Raw genomic sequence first — 18,501 nt, forward strand, 5'->3', positions numbered from 1 at the left:
GGAGTTCATTCACGTGTAGGATTAGGTGTATTTAACCCATAAAAATAATTTTAATCTAACTAAGTAATATCAGTAGTATTGTGTATTATGTTAAATAACTTTGAAAAAGCCTTGAAGTTGACTCAAGTAATACAAAGGCATTTTGAGTATGCATCTTAACAGTGCCTAAACTCAGGTATTCAAACTCTGCTTTCTCCAACATAATTAACAGATATCTGTCTTTAACTGGCTCATGGCAAGATATTTTCATTACAGTAAAAGAGATCTGTAGCCTTTAACTCTACTCTATTGTCCCACATTGTGCTGGGCTGCTTGATTTTGTCACTGACAGTTGAGAGAGAGAAGAGGCCCTCAGGAGGGTCTGGGTCAGGCAGGTGCCAGTGGATGAAGAACAAATATATGAAAGAACCTATAACACCTCCAAGAAGTGGGGCCACCAAGGGCACCCAGAACCAGTAGTTGTAACACCTGGAGAGCAGAAAGAAAGGAGTTCAGATGAAAGTTTACGTAAAGTGGCTTTATTCAGTATTTTTTATTTTGACACTAAATTTGTAATGTGAAAAGGTTTGCCACAAACCCACAGAAAGTTATTGCCCAACTCTGCAGGTCTACTGATCTTGATCTTTACCTCTTTAAGCTCAATGGTTCGGTTTTATTGCATAGTTAATGATTTCATTATGGCACAGTTAATGGCTTCATTATAGAACAGTTAATGGTGTCATTATAGCACAGTTAATGGTTTGAATGTCACTGCATTTCCAGAGGCAGACACAGCTATTTTCAGCAAACTCAGACATTTTGCAATACCTTTCTGGCACCAAACAAAGTTACAGAACAAATTACTGATTTGCTTTTGATGAAAGTTGAATATAAGTTGCTATTTTTGGCAGTTATCCAAAAGACTCGTGAATATTGGAGTTGCACCTGTCAGGTGGCCAGAAACACAACACTGATGGGATGATATTGTTGCTCTCTGTCTGATGTGTGTGTAACAGCTTTACAAGGCCATGTCAGAGATGTGTTTTTCAAGGATGTTTTGGAGTTATGCTGTCCCCTAGTGGACTAGAATCTATTACATAAGGTGGGACAACGTTTAACCACCATATTTCACACTGAGACTTGCCAAGTTGATTACTTGCACATACATAAAAAATATTGTTTTGTATTACAACTTCTCGGAAAAATTGTTTAAATACGCAAATATGGCATTATCTAATTAAATTTGTGGTAATTTGCATGCATTTCCAGCAGAAATCTGAACATTGGATAAAGCCACACTCAAAATTCTTGTTTCATTTTGTTGACATGTTCGAGTCAAAGGTTTTTACTGAGGGACTTTTGGATATCTCTTTTTATAACTCCATAAATCCAAAAAATACTTTCAACAGACATAAAAAAATCAGTTTTCAATACATTTAGGAATAAAATCTTCTATAAATATTTGCACAAATGACATATTAACAAACCCCTCTGTAAAACCTTCATAATATACATAGGAATTAAACTGGAACGTTTGGTATGTATGTGCTACTGAAGTGGAGAGTTCTGGCTCTAAGTATGAGAAAAAAATACATTGAGAATTTTTGAATAAATATGCAAATAAGACATAATCTAATGCTAACTTTTGGAAAATTTAGGATTATAAATGCAAGTAGACAAAGTAGTGAAATCAAGACCTACATGTAACTTGAGGAATTTGTCCTTTCCACTACTCTGAAAGAAGACATCTTATGGAAGCAAATAGCCCAAAATCTCAATGTTGACATGTAAAAGGTTTCTAATAAAAACAATGTGTTTGCCTGCAGTGTCTTGCCTTGATGCAGCTTTAAAGCTTTAGTGCTTAACTTTTGATATGAACGTCCCTACATTCAAGCAATTGCCAACAACTCTCTCTGTATTTCTCTGTATGGCTATTTCAGAAGATTGTCTTGTCCGGTGACTTTACCACTCAGAAGCTTGAGTGAAGGTAATTACCTCTTCTGAAGAGTCCATGTTTGTGCGTGATCACGTGAGGCTTGTCTCATGTGGAGGCAGCGACAGTTTTGTTGAGATTCCTCATGGGAAATGACAAAACTATGCACTATAGATGTAAATAGATTAGATCAAGCACTAAGTGTATTAAAGAGCTGTGGAGCCACAAATAAACCATAGAATTATAAAGAATAACAACTTGCTTCATGGAATAAACACTAATCAGATGTGATGAAACAAGCTGACACTTTATGTTCCTCCTGCAGAAAAAAAGCTGATAAACTCTGACATATTTTCTAGGAAACAACATGAAAGGTGTGCAAAGCCAAACAATCAATAATAATAAATCAATAAATTGTCATTATAACTTTGTTTGAATGATTTGTGTACCTTTATCAGCAAGCCGCTAAAGTATTGATAATAAATGTGCATTCTTGAGCTATCAGCTTTGAAAGTTGTATGTGTTAAGTGCTGTCCTATGCGTTCTTTATGTGAGATAAGATACTTACGTAAAGACCTCAGTGCCCCAGCCTGCAGTCAGTGTGAGGAGGCGTGGCCCCAGGTCCCGAGCAGGGTTTATTGCAGCACCACAGTTGGCTGACATTGACATAGAGATCCCCAGGACGATCACTGCCACTATAGGAGGAATCAGCTCTGAGGGAGCGGGGGTGTTTCTCTTTTCCTCCAAACCCAGTATGCACAACATCAGCATGCCAGTGCCCACTACCTAATGAAATGTGTAAATAAATGAGTTCAAAAAAGGTGCATCTGTTAAAGTAAGAATTAAAGTTAACATAAAACTTTCCACTAACCTGGTCAAGGAAACTCCTACCCAAAGTGACGTACTCTGAGGGATATGTGGCAAATATAGATGCTGTCTCATTTGGGCCGTAGACAGTCAATACTCCTCCACTAAACTCCATAATGGCATCTGAGACGGAAACAGACGGAATATAGCAAATGTGTACAAAGCTTTTTATTATATTTCTCCACTCAAAGTCAAAAGTTTTCTTGAATTTATCCCGCTGTCTATATGTCAATGATGAAGTGCAAGACAAACCATAGTAGACCAAGTAGACGAGCCCTGATGCCAGATAAGCCCCCAGCACCTGGGAGAGGCAGTAGGGCACCAGCTTTCCCCAGGGAAGCTGGCCCAACACACAGAAACTCAGAGTTACCGCTGGATTGAAATGAGCACCTACAGAGACAAATAGAAGATGAAGGGAGTGGAAGAAACGAAGGAGTAAGACAGAAGTGAATTACAGCAAGAGAGATTTAAAGATAATTAAATCTCAGATTATTTGTAGCCATGCAGTGTGTCAGCCGGTGGAGATCTGTCAGAATGAAGACCTTGATAGAAATGGAGGAGGCCTCTTTTTCAAGAGTTATTAGTGTGATAAATCTGGAATGTTTAGGTTACTGAATCACTGCAGCAATGGAAAAGTCTAAACTCTGAGTGTGAGGCAGAAAACTGAAGATTGCTGCGGTCTATTACTGTATGTTTATCTTTCAAAGACTATATCAAGAGTTTAAGAATTGTTTCATGTGGCCGGGTTAGCTCAGTTTGTAAAGCAGGTGCACATTATAGAGGTTGACTCCATGACACAGTGGCTGTGGGTTTGACCTTTGCTGCATGTCATTCCCCTTCTCTCTCCCCTTTCATGTCCTCACCTGTCCTTGTGAAATTAAAGGCCTAAAATGCCCCAAAAGTAATTCTTTAAAAAAAGATCACATCATGGGAAAAGTAAGAGTTCATTTCATTTACCTGAGATGTTCTTGGTGAGGTACATAGCTGACATCACGCCCACAGAGAAGGCCATGTTGACTGACAGGAACTGACCTTTAGTCTCTCTGCTTGTCTTTACCTGCGCTGCAGCAGAGCAGCCAAAGAGCTTTGCAGCAGAAAAAAGGGGACAGAGTGAGTGGGAGAAAACTCTTAGAAGGCATGACAAGTAGAGAGAAACCTAACTTCTGGGGAACAAGAAAAAATGCATGTGCACATTTTGAAATTTCTTATTGCTTTCTTAGGGATTCGTTATTTATAGGTCAAACAAACCTCAGTTATACAATATAGTTATCACGGAAAAAAAACATTTGTTTAAATGTAATTGATATCCTCTCATGAACTCTGTAAATAAACCATCCACTTCTTATCTAAATTGTCACATGAGCAATCTGACAATCTGACTCTGACCCCCACAGATGGTCTACAAATTACTGATCAACATTTAATTATGTATTTATTACAGGTTATTCAACTTCACTTTAATGGTGTCATACTAATTCATGTAAATGCCAAGGCCATTAAAGTTTTTGGCAACAAGTAAGTAAAATGTATTTATAAAGTCCTTTTCACAAACATATAAGGGCCTTGTAAATAACTTTACAAGGGCAAACACAAGAAATACAATGCAGAGTAACACAATAGTAACACAATACACAACCAGTATTAGACAATAATGTTTAAAGTGCAGATCAGGTGCAGACTAGCCAAACAAACAACTAATCTAAATCTAAATGGGTTTGTCTTCATCTGATTTTTAAAATAATCCACAGAAACAATAAGGTGGAGGCAGAGAATTTCATAGTTAAGGTGCCAAGCAGGGGCGTCGGAAGGGGACCCCAGGGCCCTTATGTGAGGAGGGCCCAAAAAGATGCTAGAATGAATAGCTGTGGATTTGGGGAGGGGCCCATGGAAAACGCCTTTCTACAGTGACCAGCATTTTGTGCTATGCCCCTGGTGTCAAGAACTCAAAAGATTGATCACCTTGGGTCTTAAGATGGGTGCTTGGGACAATTTAGCATATTAGATCCAAGTAAGCGAGCTGACAAATATGGGTGAATGGTTTGCAGGAGCCTGACCGTGCAAAAAACTGTAGTTTGGTGAAAAAAATGCTGGTGAAATGACACGCAAAAGGCCTGTTTGGATAATCATGTAAATTCAACATGAACACTGACAATTAATTAATTGAATGAATTATACATTATATATTTTTCTTATTAGTTTCTCTTTTAGACTAAATTAGAATAATAAACAGTGTGGAATAATATGCTCACTACTCTACATACTAATAATAATACCGGGAACATTGTGTAAATCTCACCTAAATATCACATTGATTCTAAGAAGAATTTAAATCGTTTACATTTGCTATTTAATGAAAGCTACCTGCACATGTGATGAGATACTTAAACTTCAAATAACTAAAAAGAGTTTTGTTTTGATTTATGGAAAATATGCACTTTGGTTCAAGCTATGACAATAGTAGTTTTCATATGATGCCAATATTGCCATTGGTCATGAAAATTAAAGGAACATACAATAGGACTCACATGTCCAATGTATTCAAAACTAAGATTAAATAACAATAAAATAATTAAATAAAAATCACATTGCAATTGAAATTGAAACGATTGTTTAAAATAAGGACACGTCTAAAAACATGGAATTGTTCAAGTTGTATTTATTCACTATGTCTGTTTTTGAGTTTAAAATGTTTATTCAGGGATTTTAAAGAGGCTCACAAGTTGCTGAAACGATGTGGACCTTATTGATAACTAAATTTAGACAACTGGTTAAAAATAATAATAATCCAAAAGACTAGATGTCACTTACCAGCAAGACAAAAGTTCCCAAGACCTCAGCCAAGCACTCTCGCACCAGGGCGTTCCTCACTCTCCCGACACGTCGGTTCAACATTGCTTAAGTTAAATCCTTCTTCTCATCTCACACTGAGCTCTGTCTCTGTTGTCACACACACCAGCTGTTCTTAAAAAGGTTTTTGCCACAACTTCCACCTTAGCATCAGAAGACCTGTGAACTGTCTCCCTTCCACTTTTCTGCCTTCTCTTTTTCCACAGCGGGTTCAACAGTATTACCCATTTATTGGGTAGTCATACCTGATGATTGGCTGGTGCAGAGAGTACATGGGCCTCAGCAGTTAGAGGTTATATGAACGGAGGCCATAAACAGTCAGATTATGTGTTGACAACACTCTAACAGAGACCAATGAGTCACAGAATATATATACACACAGCAGAAACTTATCTTCAGCACTACTTTCCACCAGACACAGGTTACAGATGTTAATTATCAGTGCTTATTCGTCCCTATCTTTCTTCATAAAGGCATCGATCTCTGCAAGACAGCCACTGTAACACCAACATACGGAATTAATAAGAATACATCTATTGTGTGTAAACCACAAGAATGGCAAAATTAAAACATAATTCTATTAATGAATATAGAAAATAAAATATCTAAATTGGTAAATGATCTCCATGGAATTCAATTCCAAAAATAAATTATAACTGGATAGGAAGCCCCTTTCATCATTAGAGAGCAAGATGTCAACCTAAGCCCTCTTCACTGAACTCTGGACTACTAATGGATTATATAACCCAAATAATTGCTGTGTTGGAGTACAGAACCGTGTTATTGCTGATAACTTTCAGAGGCATATTACTGTTGCATTAAATATATTGACATCGGATAAGATATGAAGACTGTTTGGTACAAGTCAGTCCCACATCCTCACTGGTGAGAATGCTTTAGATTTCTGTCATTTCTACTGCTATTAACAGAGTTTGAAGTGAAGTGATGACTCTCTCTCCACAACATAAACCTTGACATGGTGCATGTCATGTACATAAGGACAAGTACCTTAACCCCACTTCAGAGTTTTGTCACCAAGACCTTTTCTGCCAACTGGATGCAGGATAATATCATAACACACTTCTAAAAAAAGCATCACTTTAAGTGAGGATTTATTAAAAAGCAGTATAAATGCTAAATGCACTTAGCTTCTATTTACAATATATTACAACATGTGTTTTTATTCACAGGCGCCACAGGACTAGCTTTTAGCTGCCCGAAGTATCCGTTTTAAAGGTTGGTCAACTTGATAAATGAACCTCAGCGCACATTAAACATTAATATGGCCAGTACAAAAACTTACCGGTCCTTGAGGTAGAAGGAATCCTGTAGCTAAAGATAGAAAAATACACACCTTTGACCTGTTCTCCAAGAATATATTTCATTTAGGGAATTGTTATAATGACTACAAATTGTTGAATTGTTTTAATGGCATTATATGCCCAGCTCCTTTAATCCATGTCAAGTTCTAAGCCACTGCAGGCAATTGATGGCTTTTAGTTTCTTCATCAGTCACTGAACTTTACTGTGCGCAAAGCACCTCAACAATCCTCATGTTTCCAGATGTTTAGGATGGCGACGAAGCACCAGGTCCACAGGTCCAGAGGGCAGTTTTCTGATCAGAGACCAGACCTCCAGGCGTCTCATCCCCACCACACTCATACCGTCAATCTCTTCGACCTCATCACCAGGACACACCTTGTCCACAGGACCTCCTGAAGGGGAAAGTGGACTAAATAAACATGTATGTACACAAAGAGAGGTCAACTCCAAGCGGTAAATGAATGAAAAGGTATGTGCATGTGTATGATATTTGAATTTTGGATATTAGTCACATTATGTCTCTTGACTTTGCAATGAATTTCATTCCCTATTTTATAAGGCAGTAGAGTATAATAAATAAGTATAATGAATAATTTAATAAATCAAACATTTAATACATTTTGCTTTGTTTAAGAAGATAGAGCGACATATGTCCTCATACTTTTGGTCTAGGAAAAACTTAATGCAGCAGCAAAAAAGCATTGTGTGGTTTTCTGTTTTAACATGACTGTGATCCTCTGTATAAATGAGGTCTTTAAAAATGGTTTTCTGAGTTAGGAGGAGAAGATGTTGTATGGCCTGCAAGTAGCACTGATCTTAACACCGTCCTTTGGGATGAATTGGCAAGCTAGGTCCTACTCTATGAGGGGAGGCAACATGGTATTTATATCACTGCATTTCTCTTAGGAGATCTGAAATACTGAGCTTCAGTTCTCACCCTGAAAGATCTTCTGCACAGTAAGTGGTCTGTTCCCCAGATTGGAGTCTACACCTCCCTCCAGGCTGAAGCCCAGATCCCTGCTGTTCTTCTCCAGACGCACACACAGAAGCTGACCTGAGAGAGCAGCAAAGTTAGAAAAGACACAGATAAAGTATCTCACTTTGAACTGCTGCAGATTTAGAACAAATGTATTTCAGAACTCTGGTAAAGTAAGACTTCTCACCGGTCTCAGTGAACTGAGTCTGTGTTGGTCCCTGATTATTTCTCTGCGCTCCCCTCTTACAGACACCGCTATTCTCCCCCCTCCTCAAGACCACCACGCCCATCTCCCGAGTCTTTGTTCTCCTCAGGACCTTCAGGGCCTCCCAGTGGGCGTAGCTGCCCAGTGACGTGCCGTTGATTGACAAGACCTGGTCCCCTTCCCTTATGGAGCCTTCCTGGGCTGCAACACCGGAGTGAAACACCTTGTGAACCTGAGGAGAACACATCGTAAGACAAATGAAGAGACTGAGGACAACGCATTTAAATATTTTCAAAAAATAAAGCAGAAAGGGATGTTTCCTCACAGTGACTGGCTTGTTCTGATCAACGCCTCCTGCCACACTGAAGCCCAGTCCCACTCCTATGTCCTTATGAAGAACCACCACCTGCACATCGTCATAGTCCTGCAAAACCAGAAGGCAGAGAGAATGAGAAAGAAGTTGGAATTGCACACTTTTTGGACTGTGTACGGCTGATATTGTGGTTTGTACGAAAAGTGACATCATTCATGGTAATGATAAGATTGTTGGCTCAAAATCACGAAAAATGACTGATGCTGCTGTTTGTACCTGAAGGGTGCTGTCCCCAACACTCCTGACATCCTCCAGCAGCCTGTCCAGCTCCTCGCTGGGCATCACTGACACACAGGACAGAGCAGACATGTCGGAGCTCAGCGAGGCTGTCCGTTGGCTTGTATATTGCCAGTCATTGCTGTCATCCTCAGATTCATTCTCAACTCCAGCAAAGTTGCACAGATCTGAAAGACTATAAAGAAGAAGGACAAGAACAAATCTGATAACTTGTTGAATGTGAATTGCTTCAGCATGTCAGAAATGTGATAATATATAAACAGTACCTACCGGACGCAAAAGCTCTTGTGATCAGACTGGCTCATGTTACTAGTGATGGTCACCGAGGACTCTCCAGAATCTGAATCATAGTTTGAATCCTCATCCCTCTGTGTACTTTCATCATCATCCTCCTCGTCATAGTCATCTTCATCATCATTCCAACCCTTAATATCTGGGTTCCAGCCAGCTACCCAAGCATCCAACACCTGTTTGTTCCCATGTGGAGCAGCTGTATCGACATCTGGAGAGATGAGGTTGAAGAAGTTGCTGTGGGACGAGGTAGCAAGGGGACGAGGGGAATTTTGTCCGGAAGCTTTGGCTGCTTGTGTGAGGACAGAAGTGCTTTCATTTCCACTTTCTGCAAAGGGAATGATGTTTGCTGTGGTTGGTGAAAGAAAGGGTGAGTGGTTTGAAGAGTTTGTTGGAGTCTTGTCTTCATCACTAACAGGTGAAACAACTCTAGTGGATGTTGTTTTGTGCACACCAGCGGAAGTGTCACATGAGTCAAACAGCAGTGAGGGTTGCGGTCTCTCGTTTGCCTCCTCAGGGCTAGAGATTTTGTAGAAATCTGTCTCGTCTATGTGAAATTTTCTGCGTTGTGTTTGAGCTCCTCCATATAGCGGGATTTGTAGTGTACTTTTGAGTCTGGAATATTTACCAAAATCTTCAGCACAGTTGTTACTGCTATACGTTCCTTTCTCTTCATTCTCAACCATAACATTTCCTTCTCTCGCTTTCCTTCCTAATCTTAGTCCAACCTCGTCCACCGACAAAGACCTTTGTGACACCATCTCCTTTCTTGCTCCTGTAAATGTCTCCTCGGTTTCATTACCTGCCTCCTCTCTCTCTTTTAATCCCTCCCACTTGTATCTCAATCCATCTATCGCTTTTGCCGACCCGCTCTTTTTCACTCCGCCATGAGCACAACTGAGTTGTGTTGGCACAGAAAAGGCCCGTCTCGGCACCAGGACCTGTCCTGTAGCCAAACCCTGGACTCTCTGTGTGAGAGCCTCAAACTGGTTGATCTTATTTCTCACACTGGCTGCAGAGGCGGTCGGCAACCCCTTCTTCTCTACTGGTTTCATTGTGATTTTCTGTATCTTGGACTCAAAGACATCTTCATCACTGCTGCTATTGTTTAATATGTTATTTTCTTTTGCTCCAACATCTATCTCTTCTTCTTCAAGCCACCCAGTTATTTCTCTCAACTTCCCTGTTATTCCATTTGTCTCGCCCTTCATCCCACCCGGGGTGCCATTTGCCCTTCTCTCTCTTAAACCAGACAAATTACTCAAAGAAACTGATCTCTCTTCTTCTAAGAAAGTGTTTGACAGTGGAGGTGCATTAATTCCTTTTGAAGCCCTTGCAGATCGTAGCTTAGCTGCTACAGAGGACCTGCTCCATGCTCTATCCAGAGATCTAGTGCCCATTTCCTCTGACCCTCTAACACAGTTAACCCCCTCTTCTTCTGAACACCTGCCTTGGATCTTTCCCTGCCACTGACACCCTGAGAATCTCTCCCTGGTCCTGCTTGTCTCTGGGGAGAGCAAAGTTTTAGAAGAGACTTTTTGTGTGCAGGTAAAGGACTTCTTGCTTTGCACTGGCATGTGGCTACTTTTCTCCCCTGATAAGAAATGCCTGGGGAGGGTTTCTTCAGATGCCCTGTCATATGAGCTCTGCTGTGACGAGGTGAGGATATCTGGGGTTGTTTCTTGGTAATGGGACACCACAGGGGTAGAGAAGTTGTTAATTTTGCTGCAATCCTCCAGTTTACCATAACCAGCCGAACTGTAGAGTCTCTCAATCCGTTCCATTATACTCTGACCTCCTTTAGGCCCAAACAAAGTAGATGTTCCTCTGACACCAGAGCCAGGTCCAGACAGGGACCTCAACCTAGTGGGGAGAGAATGACCCTTACTGGCCACATCCAAAGTCTTACTCGTGTCCTTCACTGGGCTTCTCTCTCGAACATTACTTGTTCCCTCAGAGTTATAGGCCTGTACTGAAGACATCACGCTGGTCCTCACGCCTTCAACTCCAGTCTTTCTTTCATCCAAGCCTCGTTTGGTTGACAACATAAACGTGTCCGAAATTTTGCCCCGACCAGGGCTTGATACCCCTGTCCTCCAATCTAAACTCTTACTTCTACTTAACAGGTTGTATCTCCTCCAGTCTGTCCTGTCTTGTTTTTCAAATGCAGGGTTACAGTTTCTACTTCTGTCAGTGCCAAACTCTGTAGTAGTTTTGTCTGCTGTGCCATTCTGGTTCAACTTGGTAGACATTTTATTGCCTGACGTTTCCTTCTCCTCATATTGACCTTTGACACTGCTTTGACTCCCATTCCTGCTGTGATAACCAGTGACTGGGCGATCCTCCTTGTTTGTACCATTTGTGCCCGTGTGTGTACCATATCTCTCTTTTTTACCGAGTTCCTCAGTGGTCTCCCTCTCCTTCAAAAAACATCTGGGTTTCCTAACACCTGGCCCGCAAGTTAGACTGTAAGAGGGAGAGTTTGCTGAGCGGACAGTGAAGCGTGCTCCTGTCCTCTGCTTTTCGTACTCACTCACTGGAGTAGGGAGCATGGACAAGTCCATTGTCTGAGAATAAACAAAGTTAATGACCTGCTGTCAAGTGCCAAATCCCAAAAAGAGAGCAGAAGAGGAAACTTGATATTTAAGCAATTCCAAGCAACCGTCTTTTAGACTGCAATCTGGAAGAAAGTTTGTCTGCAGCTGTGTGTAAAAAGCAGTGACACAGTGGAAAAAATTACAGCCCTCTCAGTAGTTTCTTGCACAGAAACAAATCCTATATTGGAAAGCATTTCAGCGATGCTCCTGATGATTCTCTGTTTTGTGGTCTAGATGAGAGGAGTCGTCTGGGATCCTCTCCTTGATTTCTTGTCGTTCTGTCCCTTGGAGTCTTCGGTTCCCCCAGTACAACTTCAGGAAACTGCTCCCATTGCCTGCCAAGCATAATAATGTACAAATTTCCGTCCTGAGAATGGATTGGGCTGAAATGTTGTGATATGTGGATTGTGGACACTCTGGCTCCTTAAAATGGTCAAGCAGAATCACAGAGAGGTTGAGGACAGTGAACAAAACACAATACAGTAGTTTAAAGTGGACAGAATGGAGAAGAAATGAAAATGATTAGAAGAAAAGAATAGAATAAAATATAGAGCATGAGGGCCAGAGAACCAAACACAGTACAGAATCCTCACTCCCATCAGTTATGCCATTTTACAACACATCCCTTTTGACATTACATTGACTCCGTGAGCCCATTCACAGAACAGTGCACTTTGTTTTACACACATACGTATCATAACAATTGTTTACACAAGCAGCACAGTCATGACTACCTGTCGGCGTCAGCAAAACCTGAACCAAAAACTGGAAAAACTCACCTAACTGCAATCTACCCAGCAAAAACAATGTATTAAAGTGTCAAAATGAGTCCCTGCGCAGCACGTATCGGTCCCAAAAGCAAAAGGAGACTGAGTGAAACTTTGTAACAGTGGATTGATCAGATAAGATGGACAAAGAACAGGGAAAATTAGTTTTAATTTACATAGAGCCTGTTGAGAGATAGATGGAATTACTGATGGACAATGACTCATTAGGGATATCTGAGTTCACCGCCACGCACAACAGGCATTGTCAGTAAGCCAGTGGAAGCATCTCTGATCACTAATCAAGTCAGATTTTGGATCCAATCATCTCTATGGACATGGAGGAGTCATTGATCTACTGTACAAATACAATAGGACAAAAGAATCAGATAAGCACTGCCTGAACAGCAAGTAACTTTAGGGAACATTCTCTGTGGTTCTTTCTAATGCAAGTGAGCCTGAGTGTCGATTTACAGAAACACCTGTTCTGTTGGGTCACAAAGCCTCCCATCTGGGTAACCTAGGCAACACTGCACTGTTTACTTTAAACTCGGATTGAACAGCAAGAAAGACACAAATGCACCCAGACCTCAGACAAAAAAAACACAAATTTACTCATTCACATAACTAAAAATTAGCTTATGAATTAAACATTCAAAAACACATGTGCCTTACCGTATCTAGGATTGAAGAACCACCGTGTTGACACAGGTTTATGATGAATGCAGCACTATGTAATGACATCAGCTACTAACTCCTCTCTCTCCCTGCCTTCTCTTTTCATCCGCTTTGCATGATGGAGTGTGTACAGTGACGCAAACCTGCCACACTGGTTTGTCTTCTCTTCTTCCTGTCTCTCTTTCTTTCTCTGTCTGTTTCTCTCTCTCCTCCCCCTACCATTGTTGTTTCTCCCTCTTTTCGTCTTCTCATAGGGTAGCATTCCTGACTGCAACTCAATGTGTCACACACTAAATGGCTCAACAGGGAGTGCACACGCAAACCCATGCCCACAAATGACGAACACACAGACGAACACACACACACACACACACACACTTCAAACTCTCTCTCACAACATTTCATAGCTCAAGGGAGAGGAGATTCAGTTCAGATAATTATGTGTAAAGGAACACAAATGAAATTTCCCAACAAAAGCTTATAATATCACACCACCTCAAGGCAAACTTAAGTTTAATCATCTGGAATGAGCAGGTATCAAAATACATAATAGCAAAGCACCTTTAATTGGGAACAGAGACCACAAGGAGCTTATGTTGACCCAGAAATACCAGCAGGGATTATGTAATATTGTTAAAAGTACACTCATATAACATGTGTAAAACAAAAAAGAATTCGATTGCAAACACACTTGTTGAGAATCTGTGGGACTGTTATGTCTGAATGACTGACGGAGAAACAAAACCCGATATTGCTGATAAGCTTTATCCACACAAAAGAAGAAAGAGAAGCATTGTTGAAGCAAAAACTGTATTATGCAGACTGGGAAAGTGAATAAACAGCCTTTGAGCCACAGATGCATAAGGAGCAAGCAGACATAGATACATAACATTTAAAAACTAAACACCAGTAGCCTACTTACAGTTTTGGTTGTCATTTAGAGGCTCACGTTCTTACTGCTGCTTTTTTGCATGCACCTGCTCCTGTCTTCCGTTTGAGACAGAGGAAACTGCGGTTACTTCATCAGCATGCTGCAACACTACATTAACTTGTTAACATCTCTGTGTTCTTGTCAAAAGTGAAAACAAACTGAGTCCGTATAGTCCAGTATGATCGTATAGGCCAAGTCTTAGGACCTCAATGATCATACAGCAATACAGACAGAGGGCTGGTAGGTCACATGGTCGTCTTAGGACAGAGATAAGTCTGTGTGCAGGGGTAAATAGCTCCAGTGTGACTCCACAGACACCAACCCGATTGTTCCTGATAGAAGAATGGCATCCAAGCCTCTCTGCAAGACCGATGCAAATCACTGTCCTGCTCACTCAGACACACTGTTAAATAAATTCACTCTTTAAGGTTTATAGCTCAAAGGGCAATAATCAGTAGGACACTGTGGATAGGGGCTATGAATAGTCAGCAGCACACAATCCAGTGTCAAGCAAACAAAAATAAACGGCAAGAATGTGAACATTTGAGAACTAAGTGATTTAATGGTCTACATCTTTGTGTTTGTGTGACGGTCGGAGCTTGAAACAACAGAATTCACTGGCCTTTATTTTCTGTCATTGGGGTGTTTGTTGTGAAGTCATTTTTAACAGCAGATGGCAGAAGAGACCAGAGGAACGTCAGCCATAAACGTCAGCCTGCCTGTACCAGTCACGTGACCACCTCGGAAATCAACATACCGGGCGCTTAGCGAAATGTAACTTCACCTTCTTTTACTTCCCTGTAGTCTGTCTGTCGTTCAGTGTTAGCTTCATGTGTCTTAAAAACAAGCAATTAAATGAAACAGTATGCCTTTCAAAGAACCAGTGTTGGACCTACTTTCTGTGATTTAGCTTTGTTTAGCTAACGTTTGGTTAAGTTTAACCATTTCAAAATGCGGAGTGATTCTCTTCTCTCGAGCGTTAATGTGGTGCTTGTCATGGCCTTCGGTAGTCTGGTGAGTCTGTTTCACTTTGTAACTGCATGTTGTATCCAAGTGTTTAAATCTAATCTAAAGATGACAATCTAAATGTCGTATTTTACTAGCTTAGTTTTCACAACAGTTTATGTAGCCTACTCAAACATATGTCTCAAAAAGCCAAACTGGCTTAATTCTTACCAATAAACATATCATGCTGTCCACCGTATAACCACACTTTAACTACTTTTTGATGAATGCATTTGAAACACGTACAAAAACAATCATACTACACCAAAAACACGCAGACGGTCACACTCACGCTACGGTTGATAAACTGTGTGGCTTCCCAGATCCTAATTCCCTCGCGCCACACACCTGTCATTTCCTCTTTCTAATTAACACACATACGCGCAGGTGACGTAGAGTCAACAACATTCACACAAACCTACCACACACACGCATGACAAGTATGTATTGGCTACAACAGTCTGCATTAGGTTTAATATGATGTTTTATATTTTAATTATTTAAATATTCCCACATGTATTGTGTATTTGTTTCTTTGGTTCTGTTTATGATCCACTGGCATCCTTTTCAATATGCTTAAAAAGGGTTGTAAAAGAATCTACTAACTCTTGATTTTCCTCTATGGTAGGTGTTTGTTTTGTTGTTTATCTTTGTCAAAAGACAAATTATGCGCTTTGCCGTGAAGTCTCGGAGAGGACCACATGTTCCCCTTGGCCACAATGCTCCTAAGGTAAAACACGTGACGCAACATAATATACCAGAAGTGTGATGCTGTGCAGTGTTTTGCTTGGTAACTATAGCAGTTTCTTGCGTGCATGTGTTTGTTTGTTTTAGGAGCTGAGACAAGAAATTGAAGCCAAACTGTGCCAGGTCCAGAAAATCCACTTTGAGCCTCGTCTGCTCTCCCCAGATGATGACCGGCTAAAACACAAAGGACAGTCTGGTTAGAGAGAGACACACACACTAATACACACCTCACACAGTCCTGAAGCTATCTACGTGAGTAGTTTTATGCAGTTGTACAGAGGAATCTGTGTGTCTCTTGCAGGTTCCCATGACTACCTGTACAGGATGAGAGCACTGGATGCCATCAGAGACACCGGTAAGCTTTGCAGTCACTGATGTTAGTCACAGTTTGGTTTTGTTGTCTTGACAGACTGTTGCGATACCACCTGGGCTTTCTGTCAACAGATCTTCCTTTCCGTGAACTGGGTGGCACATCCACCGCCGTGACGGGTAAAAGACTTAGGACCTGGCTTCTAAATCTACGAAACTCTCACTGCGTGTTCCGAGACAGCCTGAGCTCGCTCATCGACAAAGTGCTGGATGGGTACAACAAAGCACGGCACGGGGCTGAGGTCAGCGCCTCTGTGTGCAGTTGTGTGCCAGAGTCGTAACATCTCTTTAAACACATCGTCATGATGTGTTTAAAGAGTAAAGTTAAACTCAAATGATGTTGACTTGACTTGACAATATGGTGGTATTGTGTCACACAGTTCTTGTCTAAATGAATAGCAAGAACTAGGCTTGCTCGATTTAGGGGAAAATATAAATCACGATTTTTTTTGTTTAGAATTAATATCATGATTTGATTTAGATTTTTTTCTCACAAAAGTGTAATGTTTATTTCACACATGAACATGAAAAAACAAATTGGCAGTACCAAACATAGATTTTCTTTGGCACCCATAGCACATTGCGCATCACCACAAGCCTGTAAACATGGAGGCTTCAGTGAAGAGAAGGGAGGCAGCGCTTGGGAGCACTTTAAAACCGATTTTATACAGTCTATGTTTAAAATTCACAGAAGAAAGTATTAGCGTTTGTGATGCAGTCGGCTCGTAATATTAAATGAGAATCAAAGTAAAAAAAAAAAAGTAATTTAATTTTTAAAAAATTCAAAGTTATTAAAAAATGTAATCGTGAACAGTGGTAAATCGAGATACAATTTTATAAAGTTTTTTTTATGCAGGCCTAGCAAGAACCTTGAGTTTTAAAACGTGGATAACATCATAACCGTGCCTTGTCATCCAGTGCCATGAGCATCCATCATTTAATGGTTTGCACTATAATGCATGATGTGTGGTTGAATGTACATCACACTATCGTAAATTTGTTACTTATTTATGTAGTATCCTGATGATTAGCATGGTTTTCCTTTTTACCGTATAACCCATCCTGGTGTGTACTATATACTGTGTAAATGTACTCACGCCCTGTCTTTGGCTCCTGTATTTTCTATGTAGGCTTTTGGGGAAGCAGAATTTTTTAAATACCAGGAAGCTCTAACTGAACTGGCGTCTATGTGAGTAAACACTTTCTCACAGTGCTCCTTTACTTTGTTGCTAATCCCATCGTTGGAATGTTAATAATGCCCCCGGAACAATGTGTTTCTCCCTTTTTCTGTTTCAGCGTCAAGTCTCACAGCAGCAGCAGCAACACTCCGAGCCAGAACCACCAGTCTGCAGCCAAAGACCTGACCAGCACCACGGAGCCTGCAAGCTCCTCCTCCTCCCCCACCCAAACCACCTACCTCACATCTTCAATGCAGCAGCGGAGCAAGCGGCCCGGACACTTCCTGGAGCTGAAGAACTTCAAAGACAACTACAACACTCTGGACAGCTCCTTCTGAAAACTTGTGACGCCCATCTAAAAGAAAGTTCAAAGACAAGGTAGTGCTGCCAATATTAAAGTGCCTACGGACAACGGGTCGCCAGCGCCAGATGGTTAAGAGTGAAATGAAAAACACTGCCTTCATGTATTAACACATATTGCCTGGTTTACAGTATAATGCATATCAGACTCAATGCTCTTTACCTAAGTGTAGCTTATGCGTATATCCTGTATTAATGCATGTTTGAGTGCTAGAATTAGGTAGAAAAGTGACTATAGTAAGTAGGGTTGATTTGACCAAAAACAAAACCAGAGCCATGGGGCTATGCAATGACATAAGACAATCATATATATAACACAGTGTAAAGGCCTATGCAGACTTTTAGAGAATTAACCAACTGTGTTTAAACACGCTAATAGTAAACAAAGTTTGGAGAGAAAACCAGTATTAATGGTGGAAAAACACACACTGTCACTTATGTTTACATCTATGTATGTCTTTTTTTAATCCTTAAATGTTTGTCTTACAGAAGCCATACTTGATATAATGAATTTTGATAGTTAAGTGCTCTTTTGATTTAATTGTTCTTTCAGTGCAATGAAACCATATTCCAGTGCATTAATGCATTCTGAATGTTGCATCAGGGCAAGTCTTTTCCTGGCCTTTATTAGACAGGGACTTGAGAATTACCACTGAAGCATGTGATGTCCATGCATGAATATTTGTATTTTCTGTGGCGCTTATTGAACAAGTTGCCATCCAAATAAAACTAAGACGTACTGTCAAAATGTTTTACAATGTTCTAATTTCTAGTGTGCGAAGGGTCCAGCAGAGGGCACTCCCTCCATAGTAAGAATCTAGCAAAAAGTCAAAACAAGCAT

At 40.6% G+C, this 18,501-nt stretch overlaps 3 protein-coding genes across 5 annotated transcripts; 1 reads left to right on the forward strand and 2 right to left on the reverse strand.

Annotated features, from left to right (window-relative positions):
* Nucleotides 1-130: 130 nt before the first annotated feature.
* aqp10a (aquaporin 10a) lies at nt 131-6,582 on the reverse strand. Its single transcript, XM_034874703.1, has 6 exons — nt 5,588-6,582; nt 3,737-3,863; nt 3,032-3,169; nt 2,784-2,902; nt 2,481-2,698; nt 131-468 (listed from the first exon to the last, which is right to left on the reverse strand). Exons 1-6 carry the CDS (start codon nt 5,669-5,671, stop codon nt 231-233), a joined length of 924 nt encoding a protein of 307 aa, XP_034730594.1. The 5' UTR covers nt 5,672-6,582; the 3' UTR covers nt 131-230.
* A 139-nt stretch (nt 6,583-6,721) lies between these two features.
* si:dkey-92i15.4 lies at nt 6,722-14,306 on the reverse strand. Of its 3 annotated transcripts, none has more exons than XM_034874702.1 (7): nt 13,993-14,306; nt 9,011-11,963; nt 8,727-8,915; nt 8,456-8,561; nt 8,113-8,362; nt 7,887-8,003; nt 6,722-7,341 (listed from the first exon to the last, which is right to left on the reverse strand). In XM_034874702.1, exons 2-7 carry the CDS (start codon nt 11,593-11,595, stop codon nt 7,178-7,180), a joined length of 3,411 nt encoding a protein of 1,136 aa, XP_034730593.1. In that variant the 5' UTR covers nt 11,596-11,963; nt 13,993-14,306; the 3' UTR covers nt 6,722-7,177. The 3 variants fall into 3 exon arrangements, with proteins under 3 accessions (XP_034730593.1, XP_034730591.1, XP_034730592.1); XM_034874700.1 differs by having other exon boundaries at nt 8,456-8,554; nt 8,720-8,915; nt 13,993-14,303; XM_034874701.1 differs by lacking the exon at nt 13,993-14,306 and adding an exon at nt 13,068-13,381 and having other exon boundaries at nt 8,456-8,554; nt 8,720-8,915.
* A 440-nt stretch (nt 14,307-14,746) lies between these two features.
* On the forward strand, nt 14,747-18,412 carry c6h1orf43 (chromosome 6 C1orf43 homolog). Its single transcript, XM_034874431.1, has 7 exons — nt 14,747-15,015; nt 15,635-15,736; nt 15,841-15,949; nt 16,055-16,108; nt 16,198-16,364; nt 17,253-17,311; nt 17,419-18,412. The coding sequence occupies exons 1-7, from the start codon at nt 14,953-14,955 to the stop codon at nt 17,636-17,638; spliced, it is 774 nt and encodes a 257-aa protein (XP_034730322.1). The 5' UTR covers nt 14,747-14,952; the 3' UTR covers nt 17,639-18,412.
* Nucleotides 18,413-18,501: the final 89 nt, after the last annotated feature.

Source organism: Etheostoma cragini, chromosome 6 (assembly GCF_013103735.1).
Source record: "Etheostoma cragini isolate CJK2018 chromosome 6, CSU_Ecrag_1.0, whole genome shotgun sequence".
NCBI lineage: Eukaryota > Metazoa > Chordata > Actinopteri > Perciformes > Percidae > Etheostoma > Etheostoma cragini.